Source organism: Astatotilapia calliptera, chromosome 14 (genome assembly GCF_900246225.1).
Source record: "Astatotilapia calliptera chromosome 14, fAstCal1.2, whole genome shotgun sequence".
In the NCBI taxonomy this organism is placed as follows: Eukaryota; Metazoa; Chordata; class Actinopteri; order Cichliformes; family Cichlidae; genus Astatotilapia; species Astatotilapia calliptera.
In genome coordinates this window covers 21,202,571-21,217,882 of record NC_039315.1, presented here as the reverse complement: position 1 = coordinate 21,217,882, position 15,312 = coordinate 21,202,571, and the positions used below count along the sequence as shown (strand labels likewise).

The 15,312-nt window shown below is 38.4% G+C and overlaps 1 protein-coding gene across 5 annotated transcripts in view; it reads left to right on the top strand.

Moving 5' to 3' along the window:
* Positions 1-15,312, top strand: part of gria4a (glutamate receptor, ionotropic, AMPA 4a) — a 121,497-nt gene that overhangs the window by 69,976 nt on the left and 36,209 nt on the right. For 4 of the 5 annotated variants that reach the window (XM_026193618.1, XM_026193617.1, XM_026193621.1 and 1 more), the window contains exons 6-10: positions 266-319; positions 1,383-1,541; positions 5,951-6,118; positions 7,336-7,440; positions 8,385-8,495. In XM_026193618.1, coding sequence (XP_026049403.1) covers positions 266-319; positions 1,383-1,541; positions 5,951-6,118; positions 7,336-7,440; positions 8,385-8,495 — 597 coding nt within the window. Of the gene's footprint in view, positions 1-265; positions 320-1,382; positions 1,542-5,950; positions 6,119-7,335; positions 7,441-8,384; positions 8,496-11,544; positions 14,531-15,312 lie in introns of those variants that run through there. The other variant, XM_026193622.1, reaches the window with a different exon arrangement.

Genomic DNA, 15,312 nt, shown 5'->3' with positions numbered 1-15,312 from the left:
AAGTACTGGCTGTTTTCTGCATCACTAAAACATTTTAAAAGTCTGCAGAGTTTTTAGCCAGCATGGTACCAAAGTCTTCATCATTTTATCCTCCTTTAATCAGCATAATAAAGTAACCACAGCACCACTGTTAAGGAAGGTAATGGAGCAAGAGATGGAGGAAATCACCTTTTTGTCCTTGTCACCCCTGTCGTGCTCCCTAATGCTACTTTTCCCCTGGTTTCCAAATTAAATCCACGTTTTCTCTCCCCCTCTCTCTTTTCAGGCTGTCAGTGTGGGGAAACATGTCAAAGGTTACCATTACATCATAGCAAACCTGGTAAGGATGCTGGCGTTGCTTTCAACTGTTGTCCTGCTGTTTTCTGAAACACGTTTCCTGTTGGTGTAATATTTTATTCCAAAAGCCTACTTAAGAATCCACAGTTGACATGCAATACTAGACAAAACAAGATGGACCTTTGAAGAATTTTTCTTCAAGTCTTTGTCGTTACAGAGTTGGAGATTTTCTGCAATGATTAAAAAAACATTATCTTAATTATTTTCTATTTATTTCTACCAGATCCTATTATGTATTTTACTAAATTACTATTTTATCATGTGTCTCTCCTTGACAAAGTCACACCTTTGGGAAGCTGCTGGAATCAAGCTCAATAAAATCAGCATTGTTTCAACCTTAATTCCTGAAATCTTTTGAACAGTAGTTCTCTCCAGCACAGTGTAAAAGGGTCCGGCTCAGGTCAGGTTAGATGGAATTTCATTGCTTTTAGTGATTCCTCAATGTTGCAAAGTTTCCACTGTGGGGATGTAATCTGGAGATCTTAGTTTGTGGGAGGACTTTGAACCTTAGACCAGGGGTCTCAAACATATGGCCAGGGGGTCAGAATTGGGCCGACAAGGTCTCCAATCTGGGTCACTGGACAGTTTTGGAAAATGTGAAGGAAGGCTTAAACTTTGGACTTTTAACTAAAGTTTTATGTTTTACAGCTTTTCCTGCTCATAAAGACATCCCCCCATGGCCATTCATACGATACCGAAGTACTTGAGTAGTAGTTAATCAATTAAATGATCTACTGTAGAAAGTTCTGGGTTTTGCTTGACTTTTACAGTGGTTCCACAGTTAGAATAAATACATAAACAAAATAAAACACATTTCTTTATCAGAAAAACTGAGACTTTTTTCTTATATTAAGATATCTCAGGCAATAAATGTGTAGTTAGTGAAGTGTACCTTCTTTACACTGATTAAATGGTTGTTTCCTTGGATATTTCATAAGATGAATATGGACTGCATTACATCGTCTGGTCTGAAGGTTTTTGTGGTTTTTGTGTTACATTGTTCCAAACACATTTCTTTATTTCTGTCATGCTTTTGGTCTACCCAGGGTTTCAAGGACATATCTTTGGAAAGGTTCATGCACGGCGGGGCCAATGTGACCGGGTTCCAGTTAGTGGACTTCAGCAAGCCTATTGTCATAAAACTTATGCAGCGCTGGAACAAACTCGATCAGCGTGAATACCCTGGATCTGAAAGCCCACCTAAGGTAATAAAAACATGTTGCTCTATCATTGAATATGCATTTTGGAAATCTGCGGCAGACAGAGGTCTCGGTACCTGAAACATATTCTTGTGTGGTATCTGAAGCACTGAAATAAATTCTACAGCAAAATATGGAATGAAGAAAATGCAGGACTTCCATTCAGACTTACTTCAAAAATGCATGGTATTGAGATAAACAGTTACTTGAAGTGCACGCACACACATTACTGCCATTGATGTGCAAATTGATCTTTGTACCTGAAATTCAACGCAAAAGCTGCACGGAAGGTTTTCAATCAGGTATCCAGCCACAGGGGGATACGCAGTATTTGAACCATTCAGAGTGTGATGTGGTGCATGTGTTACAGCTTCTTAGCCAATCAGAGCATGACCTCAGAATATGGCAGTGAAAAGGCTTATCTGTGATTAAGTCTCAAGGTTAACGTGATGCATACAGATTATGTAGACTAAAGACTTTGGTGTTCTGTGTCTGTTTAGAATAAAATTCTGCTGTCATGTGTCGGCTCTCTCACCTATTTACTCACTTTTCTGAGATATCTTTCTTTAACCTTTATAGTTCCAGCTCCTTATAGATATTCACAATTAAATCCCTTGACAGAGCACTGACCTGTGGGTATATTTATAGAAAAAATGTCCACCTACCCATTAAAAATACATCAGCTGTCAGCCCTCTGCCCGCTTGCTGAAATTGTTTGTATTCAATAATCCTCAAAAAAACACAGTAACGCAGTAACTACTTGTAACTAGTAACAGTGATGCAAATATATATTTATGGTTTTACGATTTCTAATTGGCACGCTATTTTTCACCCAGTCCCAGTGTTAATGAGCTAATCATCAGTTTTAGATTCACCTAATGAATTCTCATTAGTAGATGTCAGCTTCATCAATCGTCCCTTAACATTTACACAACATTTAGTGTGTTAATTGAGGTAAGCCTATTATGCATGATTGTGACAGATAAACACAGTGAACATATTTTGATGCACAAAACAGAAGCAAACACACCTGTAAGTGCTCAAATCTCAAAACCTCTAAACATCTTTGTTTAAGTGCATTCAGAGAATGTATTTACTTTTGCTGCCATGTACATATACTGTGTTACAAACCTGGAAACAATGATTTGAATGATTTAACAGTAACAGAAATCCAGTTACCTCTCGTGACAACAGATGCCTCCAAATTGCTCTTGGCTAATTTTTGCTCTGTAAAAAAAAGGAAAAAAATGAGCTCAGTTAACCTTGGGGCAACTGGTAGCCTTAGGCCAAATAAAAATGTGGCCTGATAATGGGCAGGGTGGGAAATACTACTGAGAATTGTCCCTTCTACACTTGAGGCTGGAATTTGAGCCGCCCATCAATCAAAATCTCTTAACTGCTGGTTTCTCTTTGTTTTGCTTGGAGATTTTATTGAAAAGTAATTGTCAAAGAAATATATTAAGCTCATTAAAATGTTGTAAATAATAATTAGGATCACTTCAGGAGATACAAACAATTTTTCCAAATTTCTGCAAACACTTGATCTGACTTTATGAATGTTGACCACATCTGTGTTAACAGATTTAATCAAAATGATTAATAAGAAGGATTTAATAATGATCATCGTGATAATAATCTTAGTAAACATTAGATTTGCTCACTTAAATTCTACTTTTAGTTATTATTGCTGGTATGAAATTAAATGTTCAGATGTTATTTCCCTCTCAGAAACTCATTTAATATTTTTTTCAATGTAGTGTTTAAATGTTTTTTTTCTTTTTGTTCGTCTATTAACTTCTTGCACAATCCTGACGTTTTCCATCTTTCTTGTTATTGCTTTTAATCAAATCCAGTTTATCCGTATTTTTTTTGAGCTATTTTCACAGGAAAGACACCCAGGTTCAGAACTTACAGGTGGAAAAGATAAAAAATTAAACATTCATATTGGGTAGAAGGCAGCAGCCCTACTTTAAAAAAAAAAAAAAAAAGAGCACACAAGCGTAAAAACACAGACACTCTGAAAACGACCAAAGTGACACAGGACTGTATACAGAGCGATGATCAGGGATGAGAGGAAACACAATGGGAACTAGACACAGCTGAGATTAAGCAAGACAATGAAAAGACAGTAAAACTAAAAGCAAGTCAAAAAGAGACAACTCACAAAATAAAACAGGACATAACAAACAGCTAACAGACAAAGTCTCAAAAAGAAGGAAATGCTGGAGAGACAAAATTAGAACAGAACGTAACAGTAAAAGCCTTCACTCACAGACCGTACCGTTCTCCCTCTGAACGAAGACGAACTCGTGCTCAGCCAGTGTTATTCATGACGCCACGTTAAATGCTGTCATGCAAGGACACATCTATAACAGATTCAACAACCCTGGATATCTGGAAAACCAAAAACCCTTCTCAAAACAGGAAATTACAACTATACATGGAATTAAATAAGGAAGGCTTTGGCTACAAGATAGCAAACAAACAGCAGCTTTCAGTGAAACAGCCTGCAGCATCCAAACCCAGAGAATAATCAGAAACATGTATTTTCAGTCATCATATTGTCACAGTCATGGGAATTGTGGAAAAGGAATTTGACCTGATGATCAGACTGTGAATGTCAGGGTCAAATACCAAGTCCAAAATTATTCAGGATCAAGTTTTAGCTGTAACATCTACCCAACAGCAGAATTTTGCTCTGTTTGATTTTTGTTCTTTTGTTCTTTGCGTGGCAGTAAAAGAGGTGAAGATTCAGATGTGGAAGTCATCAGAATACTTCCAGGAGTGATCTGAAAACAGCAGGGGAGCCATAAGAGAGCTACACAAAGACAGTGAAATTTAGGTCAAATATGGTTTTGGCTCGAATTGGATGGAGTCGTTTACATCACAAACTTAGTTAGTTAGCAAAATGGCATTTTTATTAGCTTTAAAGATAAATAACAGCTGATGCTACTAGAAATAATTTTAGGTTTTCTTGCATTTGATTATACTGGACAAGGTTCAAGTCCTTCCACTTGCAAAAGGAGGGATTTGATCATTTCACTTTTTGCAAAGCGTCATAGCTGCATAGATTTTTATAAATATGTGTGAAAAATGAAAACTACTTGGTTCATCTTTATATATTAATCATAAAGCCGGTCCCTGATATTTTTCTCTAAATGTTTTATCCTGTTTGACAAGCCACATTTAAAAACTTAAAGATTGAATCTGATCCTGGGGAACATTTCCTGAAACTTTGTGTTTTTAAAAGGTAATTCTGTTTCTTTGTGCCCCCAAAACATTTGTACTCTGCTCCTGACATAAACTGAAAGTTAGAAAACTACTTGGCTCACTTTTTGTTTTCTCTGTGATTCGGATAGTCTTCATCTGTCAGTCACATGCCTAAAGGCTTTCCTTAGTTTCAAAGGGTACAGATGAAAGGAGGATGACACAGTTGCGTAGCCTTGCAAAAAACACCTTGTGGGATACAAATCAAGGGATGTCAATAAGAGAGAAACTACCTGCAGAGGCGTGGAAAGCATTGGCAAGAGAATCTCAGCCGACTTGCCTGCATCCTTCCATTTTCATCCCTCCACTTCTTTCTGTCGCGATGTGAAGGCAGCCTGCTGAGTGTTTGACTGCCTCCATCTGTGTGGAGCTGCGTGTCTGTGTGTGTCCTGGGTGGGGGTGTTGCTGCTGAGTGTGTGTGTGTGTATTCTTCCCTGCAGCGCTGTGTCTTACCTATAATGAATTTGTCAAGCAATCTGTCAAGACCACCATCACTTGCAGGGTTTCATCAGAGCACAGACACTGATAGTGTCTTACATTGAATTAAAATTAATAGCAAGTCATTTTAAAGGTATTAAGTCTATTTTATAATACAACCCAGTGAAACAGTAATAAGCGTTTGTAAACCTTGGCAATCAGCATGACAAAGAATTATGGCATATTTGAAAAACACGTTTATGATATAATTTAACTCATTTAAATGGCTTCAATGTCACGTACAGTGACTTTATTTAAAAACTGTAACTCTGTCTAATCCTGGCACATTTACAGTGATGTTACATTTATAGTGGTGTTGATTGATATTTACTGGAGAAATAAAATAAAAGTCAGAGCAGTGAGATAGACTGTGGCACTGGTCACAGTTTACATAATGACCATGTTCCCTTATGTAGAGTTATGATGGTCTAAGCCTGGTCAAAAGATGTGAGTGGGTAGTAATACTGTTGTAGAAAAACATTCTTGGAAAGCAACAAATATACTGAAATACTTCACACTAAACATTTTAATGCAAAAGGATAATAAAACAGTTTTTAGGCAATTTATGTTATCAGTTATATAACATGAAGGACCTAAGATATACATACAGTTCTATACAAAGTTTAGGCTTGTCAAAGAGGTAACCTTTGTCCCCTCTCTCTTTTTCGCAGTATACCTCATCTCTGACTTATGATGGTGTCCTTGTAATGGCTGAAGCCTTCCGCACCCTTCGCCGTCAAAAAATCGATATCAGTCGCCGTGGCAATGCAGGTGACTGTCTGGCCAATCCAGCTGCTCCTTGGAACCAAGGAATAGATATGGAGCGTGCGCTCAAACAGGTTGGCTCAATTTCACTGATAGTGTACAAATTTTATAATAGAGTGAATGCTAAATGAATTATCCATTATCACATGTAAACACACAAAAAACAAATGAAATGAACAAAACAAAGAAGAAAGACTAGGATTGTTGCTGATGTAGAATTTTTTATTTTTATTTTTTTGCTTTCTCCTGAAAAGCTGGAGGTAAATAGGTTGTAAATAATCTGAAACAAAATGGTAGCAGAAAAAATTACTGAAAAGGTTTTAAACACTAACTAAACTAATTAAACCATTCAGATAAACTCTTGGTTTTGTGCTTTTATTTTGGAAAGTTAAATCCAAGTGCTTTTATTTTGAAAATAAGGCATACAGTACATGGATGCTCTGTTAGGGACTGCGGCTGTTGTCTGTTGTGAATCGGTAGAAATTTTGTGGTCATAATGTTAAAGTTGTGGAGGTCCCAACCATTTGATGATAAAAACAGCACATGACAGAACAAAATATTATGGAAATAAATGCTTTGGTCCAGTTGTTTTAAAATACTGTATCAACAGGACTTCAATTGTCTCTATGTTTATACTTGTACTGCCGTATTTCTATATCTTATCAATTTATATTAATGTCTCATGTACTTACCCATCAGCGGTATTTGCCTCAGACTTTCAGTGTAATGTTTAAAGTGAAAACGAGACAATATTAACTTTAATTAGACTTGGCCTCTAAAAGCAAAGACAAACTAACGCTTAATGACAACAAATGAGGGGCAACCTAAGAATCAACAGAGAACATTAAACAACAAACTCAAAAACACTGGGTCAAAAACCCAGCACCGTTAAAGTATTTGCATTCATTAATTCTTCTGTTTATAGTTGCTTAGTGGCAGCAGCTAACATTCCCACACTCAATTCAGGTTTTCAGCTTGGGCACAAAGTGTTCATAGGAAACAATGCAAGCGTTTCGTTTGACATAATTGAAATAAATAACGGGTATCAGTCTTAATGTTAACTGTGCATCAAATTATTGCTAATGGAAACTCAATTTTGTCTCTGTTGCAACATCCCGTTGCAGTTATTGAACTATTTGTTTAAGCACCGCTTGCTTGGCTTCACCATGAAGACAAAAAAAGAAGCCCAAGCACTCCTATTGTACTCCTGACTGTTCACTGAGTGTCTGCGATCTTAAACATCTGTATGAACTATTTTAGTTTTATGTTTCTACTGTTACAATTCATCCAGGTGCGCATTCAGGGCCTGACTGGGAATATTCAGTTTGATCACTACGGTCGGAGGGTGAATTACACGATGGACGTGTTTGAACTCAAGAGCAATGGCCCGCGCAAGGTAAAAGTTCCTCATGCATTAAAAAAAGACAAGGACTATAAATTTTTGAGTCCAGATACTCACAGCAATACCATGAGCAAAGTATTTTAGACCGTGTTTCTAAAAGGCCATGTTAAAAGACAGGAAAATACAAAGAAAATGCTGTTTATCTTAATTTGAGCAAATGCGATGCCTCAGCAGGATATATACATAAATCACAATTAATTTAAACAATTCCTGTTAATTTGTATAGTGCTTCATTCTTCATTCAGCCTCCATTCATAAAAAAAATAATTTACGCCATAATTATTTTCATAATTCTTAATTAATAACTTCTGTTTGCAATTATGAATACCATTAGATGACTGCAATCAAACCAGCCATCACAGCTTGTGTATATTAATGGCTTTTTGGAGTACACACTGGAGATCAGCTCCCAGGCAACCTGGGGGTACATAAAATCTGCAGTGACATAAATAAGTAAAGTTTGAACATAATCTGTCTCAATAAGAGAAGAAAGTAAGAGGACAGGATGTCATTTGGAACAGCTTATAAATTCTCTATACTGGAAAATCACATACATGTAGCCCCAATAATAAAGATATAGCACCATGTTCCAGCATCACAATTGTTCCTTCGACAGCAATGTGTGTTTATTGAAGGTTCTTGGCTCACACTCAATATCTCCTACAGTTCCAATGGGAAATTTCCTGGAGTTTGCTCAATCTGATTTATCTTTCTCTCAGTCTCATTTTCTCCTATTTCGCCTTCTCATTTCCTTTAATGATTCTGTTTTACCTTTTCTGTCTCGATTGTATTGCATGCATGTCGAATTACATTTTGCATAAATTGTGCGAGGGTAAAACTGATTGAAAGTACATTAAACTATATTTTCATGGATGTTTTTTCTCTTTTCCCTCTCATTCATCTTCTCCTACTCCCATATATCCCCCTGTTTACCTCAGATTGGTTACTGGAATGACATAGACAAACTTGTGTTGGTCCAGAATGAAAATGCTCTGTCCAATGACAGCTCGGCTATGGAGAACCGGACTGTTGTCGTGACAACTATCATGGTAATGTACCATCTGACTGTTTTCATTTCTCCATTGTTTGGGTGCTATTTGGGTGAAGCTCTCCTTCAGCGCGGATACTCAGTCGTTCCAAAATACATAGCCTAATGTCACCAGAATCTTGATTTGACTTGAGCACGTATGCAGAGACTTGAAGTTTATGTTGAAAAAAAATTACACACCAGAAAAAATATGATAACCATATGAAAAAAGTTTTTATTTTACATTTTTTTCCAAGCAAGATTAGTAAGTGGAAATTGATGGAATAGGAAAACTCTAGGCAGAGAATTTCTCATATACAGAACACCCACTTAGAATATTTCACAGGGGATAGGATACACACTAACCAGTCACTTTATTCGGCACCCCTGATCGAGTGGTATAATGCAAATACCTAATCGGCCAATTACATGGAATCGATTCAGTACATTCAGGCATATGGACAAATCAAGATGACCTGCTGAAGTTTAAAGTGAGCATCAGAATGGAGATAAAAGGGGATTTAAGGGACTTTGAATTAGGCATGGGTGTTGGCGCCAGCTTGCTGATGTTTCAGAAACTGACGACCTCCTGGGCCAACAAAGAATGGCCCAGAAAAGAGAAAATATCTAGTGAGTTGCAGTTCTTTGGGTAATAATCTCTTGATGCCAGAGGTCAGAGGGGAAAATTGCCTGACTTCTAGCTGATTGCAAGGCAACAGTAACACCAGTAACCACTCATTGAAGCCAAAATAGCAGCACATCAATTCGATTCAGTTTGATTGTATAGCCCAATATCACTTGTAACTGTTCGAAAGGATTCACAGGCATAAAAACATTAATGCACAGGATGTCCAACCTTGAAGCAGATGAGCTACAACAGCAGAAGAGCACACTGGCTGTAGCAACTGAAGCTACAATTCCCAAGGATTCATCAAAATTGAACAATCGAAGGTCTAATGATCCTTGATTTATGCTGAAACAAGATGAAAAGCATGGAGCCATCTTCGTGTGGTTGAAGCTACTAGAAGTGACCTAATGTCAGAAAGCTCACATCATCTCAAGCTGGTTTCTTGAATATTGAAAAATACTCAGATTAGCCTCCACCTTTTGCATTTTATCTTCTAATAGCAAGTGAGAATCTTGTTTTTAAGCCGCATCACTCCTTTTCATTGAAGGGTGTCTTGAAAGTACCCTCTAGGTGAACTGGGGCTATTTTCAGTACAATTAAATAAAGGAGAAGTGGGCATGTGTCATCCCTTAGTGCTAATAGAGTCTGCCATGAATATTGCAGTCTGTACTGTGGGGAAACAATGGCCACAACATTAATGTGATAATACGAGGCTAAAGTGCCCCTTTTAAGTGTTGTTAGACTCGTCTGATGGTTCACAGGACGATTGAACCCTTATGTCTGGACAATCTGGCTTTTCAGTCAGCCTCTGGCACACTCTCACCTCAGCCATTGTTTCAGCGTCCATGGGAACTGTTTGGAAACTTCCACTTATCAAAAAAAGAAATGTTTTTTTAGCTTGGACCCTCTTTGTTTTCTTTTTATTGGTGGGGGCCATACATTATTCAAATGAAAACGGTAATGCGTCCGCTGATTACTGATTACACACGATCGTAACCAGTCAACATATGCAATCACTTTTCGTAGAGAGGGAAGTTACCACAGTTACTTTGTGGATACTGTAGAACTGATAGCGCTTCAAGTCCAGCTCTGTGGTGAGGTTTACCTGTCTTTGTGGTCTTTTTGGATACATTCAGCATCAGAAAGCTGGAGGATGAACTCCAACAAGGGCACAACATGGCACCGTTTTAACACTGAAAGAAAAATCAGCCTGGAAGTGGACGAGCTGGATGAGTTCAATAGAGCCCTCGCAGTACAGCCAGGAGGGAGTGGCACTTGTCCAGCTGGAAGATTTCACTAATGTCTCATTAGTAGGCAAATCCAAAAGTGACCTCAGATCACCATTTAGAAGTGACCTCAGTCCAATCTCTTCTAATAGCTTTCACATAGACACTGCTCTGCAGCCCAGTTTAATTATTCCTCTTTCTTCTACAAACAAGGATAAAGGAGGGCTAATCGGTGGATGTGTGCACATCCTCCGCTTACATTTGATTTCACTTCACCCATCTGCAGCGTTTTTATGGTGGCCATCCCCTTCCTGTAAATGCAATCAGTCTAATTCAATTTGGCATGCAAAGTGATGCAAGTGAAAGCAACTCAAAAGACTAATTTCAGCCCAGAGATAAAACAAGCCACAGATGCTCGGGCTTTAATTCGGTGTTTTGTTTTAAGGCACATTGCATCGTTTCATCCAGAAAACTCAAATGTGACCAAAATATCTGCAGTTGTACTTCGCCATTGCCCTCCCCTCATGCAAATACTTACAAACAGACAACGGCTCAAAGATGTTGATTTGAGAGTGCAGTGAGTCTACAGTGCCTCCGGTGGCCAGATCAAGTCATCACTCCTGCTGGCGCAGAGGAAAACAGCCGCGCATGCTGCTGTAAAGAGTTCAGAAACACTAAATCAGCTGGATTAGGTGTCCCCAGTTTGAGCTTCACCTTCAGCCATGCACATTTCAGCTGGCAATATATCAAACTACACTGCAGTGTTTGGTTTGGTGACTCGAGTCAGGTGCAAGAGAAACATACAAACACATCATCAAGATCAGATACTTAAAAGGGCAATTTAGTAATCTGTGACAGTGCAGTGCTGTTTTCTGTTTATTTTGTACTGTGTCAATACATTAATCTCATTTTGGTTGAAGAGCTGGTGTTATGAATAAATTAGTATGGTGAACAGTGTGTACATGCTTCCGTTGTTTATTTCCATCTGTCATTCTATAATATGTCTGTCATTCATCTGACATTCCAGCACATCTGTCCTCGTACTCCCCTCATCTCTCCTTCGTCTTCTCGATTCTCTGTAACTGTACTCACCTCTTCAGCCTCCCCAAACCTTTGTTTTCTACCTCCATGCCTGCAGTCTTTGCATATTTCTCTGTGGATGGTGACCTCAGCAGGGCTTGACTAATGTTAGCTCAGCCACCTCCTCCTCTTTGCAGCCTCTGGTGATGAGGAAACCTCTGCAGCGACACTGATGCCGAGTCTGCAGACAAACCAACAGACAGAAAACACAGACCCTCGAAAATGACTGAGAACAGACAGCCTGATAGAGTTTCTCTAAAGCTCTTAAAGGACTTATCTTTCTTTTCTTTTTTTTTCTGTATAACATTTTTTTTTTAATTATTTGGTTCTGACATCATATATTTGCTTAGATGAAGATGGCTAAGAAATAACGGCACAGAGAAGAGACGAGAAGGAGGATCATGGCCCTGTGAGGTTTTGGGCTGACTTGCTCATTGTGCTCCTGTCTTCCTCTCGTAACAAAGCTACCACCAGATGAAAGCTCTGCAATGGATTCTGCAGCGTCTGTCAAGGTTTGACATTTGGTCGCACAAAGTCACCGGACTGTGGAACAACACTGTTAATTTAGATTCTTCTCTTTTTGAGGACAACACAGCTACCACCGTCCTCTCTGTTACACTGCCTGCAGAAGAATTTGCCTTAATCAGATTTCGATTTTATTTTTTACTTCTTTTTTTTTAAGAGAAGATGTAGGTGGAGAGTGACAGGTCTTCACTGTCAGTCCGGCATTTTTTTAAGCACTCACCTTTCTCTCCTCTGTCTTCATCTCTATGCTGTGTCTCTCTGTAAATCTATTCAGTCATGCCTACTCAGTCAACTTTCCTTTAGTGTATTTGAGCTCTTCTGATAGGTTGTTGTTGTTTTTTTATCTCTTCATCAAAATAAAAGGGTAAAGTAAACCTGTTCTCATAATTTTAGGTGACTTGTTGGGCATTTGTATGAGACAGTGCTATTTTCCATGTCTCTCTATGTATTTAATCTTACTTCCACAGAGACACTGTGATCATTTGTGTACTCTACATGTAAAAGAATAGCATTTTTTAAAAACTATCCCAGAAAATACTCCAAAGCTGACCCTACACGAAAATGGAAATATTGCAGACATCCTCAAGACCCAAATGCTAAAGTAAACATTAATTAGAAACCCAGTTACACAAACACATGAATACATGTGCATCAACAAAGCCCTCACAGATCTCAGAGCAAAGATGAGGGCAGATTGTTAGATGTGTTGCCTATGGTCATTATTAAAGAGTCCTTAACTCTATTCCAGATACACCCATGAGGACATGACTGTGTCTTATTTATGCCCCTGCTTTATAATCATAGTAGTGCAATATATCTGACTTTATATTAGTTAGATTTTAAGTTAAACAATTCTAATCTTAAAAGAAAGAATATTGTTATTGAAAAAATAAAACCAAATCTTTAACGAACCAAAAGGATTGTGCACGGCTGGTCGGTTAGACTTAGTCTGCCTTGATGTCTAATTAGTTGTCTGACTGATTCATATGTTGACAGACAAACTGACTGACTGTTACTGAAGAGGACTTGAAGGACTGGCAGTCTTCGTCTTCTGGTCATTGGTTGGCTGCTCAAATAATCTTATTAACTGCTGAACTGCCCTGCTTTCTTTATGGCTAAATAGCTGGGAGTTAATCGCACTGACCAACTGGCCAAATATGTGACCGGATAGATGATTATGTACTGTGATTGCAGTAATTGCTTAATAAATGGACTGCCTGACCAAGTAACTGACAAAGGCTGTGACTCACTGCCTGCCTTGCTTCTCTGGTCATGTGAACAGATAGCTCGCAGGCTGGTGAGATGTCTCTTGCTATGTAAAAATCTGGCTTTTAAAATGCTGTAATCCAGTTGGGGGGTTGAGGGGGAGTGAATGAATGACTGGACAGTTAAGTTGACTGTCCATTGCATTGGGGTTCGTCTTCTCACCAGGCTAGCTGACTGGCTTACATAGCAAGTCATTTCTGCCTTTTTGGCACCAGAGTGAAGTGTTTCATGTCTTATCAGCCCAAACCATTTGCTTCTACAAAGCTGTTCTCCCTCTCTCACACACCCCTTTCCCTTCTTTGCTTGCTCCCTCGCTTCTTCTCCATTTTTCTTTTTTTGTCACATTCTCTCTTTCTCTTAATCTCTCCTTCACACTTTCCCCCTTGCTGTTTCTATCGTCTATTCTCCTTGTAGCGATCACTGTTTGTATTCTGATCTCCTCCCTCATCTTTCTTCTGTAGTTTCTTACAGCCAAAACGCCCTGCATCCCTCTCATCCTGCTAGTCTCGTTCCCATTACCATTCTTCTTTCCTTTCAACCTCCTGATTCTTATTTCTTCCTCTCTTCTCCCCTCCCATTCCTTGCACTAACTCATGATGCCACATTAGGCAACACCCAAACATGATGCTTTTTCCCAGCAGTAAATACATGCGCTAACATCTTGTACACACACAAACTCACTCACTCACAGCAAGACAAAAGTGTCTGGAGCAAACTGATAACAAACCTTAAGGAGGCATTAAAGTGATACACTGCCACTTTTGCCAGAGCTTCAGCTAAAATGTGTGTGTCCATACATATAGTATATCCTTTCGTGTGTATCGGCTTACATAAAACTAAATTAACTCAGCAAAGTAGACTTGTCAGACTTCAAGCATTTGACCTTGTAATTGAGATGGCTGCATTCTCCTTAACACAAGCTGACTAAAAGATTCCCGCTGAGAATCAGTGATTAAAGATGAAGCAAACAAGCGCTCAAGGTTATTTTTTAAGGAAGGGACCCGATAAGGCGCTTCCATTTCAGGGTCAGCAAAGAAAGTTGTTTGGACGTGACAGGATTGGATTCACAGAATTCACTATAAAGCTGACAATAAAAATAAATAAAATAAATAAATATGCATTAGAAGATATTTCCATTTGCCAACTGCCAAGAGTTTGATTTGGACAATAATGCTGTTCTCCATTTGACACTACAGCATGTGCACGAATACTTGTGGATATGATTTTAAGTTGATTATTACATAAACCTTAAACCAATTATATCAGAAACAATCTCAAATTCAAATTAAGCTCCAAAAATAGGAATAGAGTGGTTTATTCAAAATGAAAATGGGAAATAGGTGTAGCAGTTTATTGAAACATGTGCAAAGATACATGGAAATAGAGATATATAAAGAAATAAATAGCTTGTTACAATTCTAACAAGCTTGAAAGGTATGACACCTTAAACGTTCAACACTGTCTGAACTCTCTTAGCTGAACTGTAGTTCTCCAATCTTCTTGAATGACATTCAAAGCTCCACTTTGAATGTTGGCTGCCTTTTTGTTCTGTTCTCGTTCAAGATTATCCCACACTTCTTTAATCATGTTGAGGTCCAGGCTCTGTTTAGGCTAAATCCTGACTGAGAGTGTTCCACTGTGTGTGTTTTTTATCAAGGTATGCTTTCACTACATTGGCAGTATATTTGGGATCACTGTCATGTTGAAACATGAAACTGTTGCCAATCAGATGCTTACCAGATGGTACCTTTTTTTGTGTTCATAATTCATTTTGAAACGATCCCCAACCCCACTAGCTGAAAAGCTGATCTAAATCACGACAGTACCTCCACCATGTTTTACGGATGGATGTAGAGAGCAACAGAACTATTGCTCAAGACCGCTTTAAAAAATCACTGAGGAGATGTATGTTGTATTTTTCAGCTAATCCTTTGGTTGCATTCATTCCAATGGACAGTTGTGCTAAGCTAACCGTCTCATGGCTGCAGCTTCATAATTAACTTACAGAATTAGAGTGGTATCAGTCTAGCTCTGAGCACATATGTGTTAATGGAAACTATTAAGGTTATAGATAGTGCTTTAAACATGCAACCACATCAATCAGATTATAATAT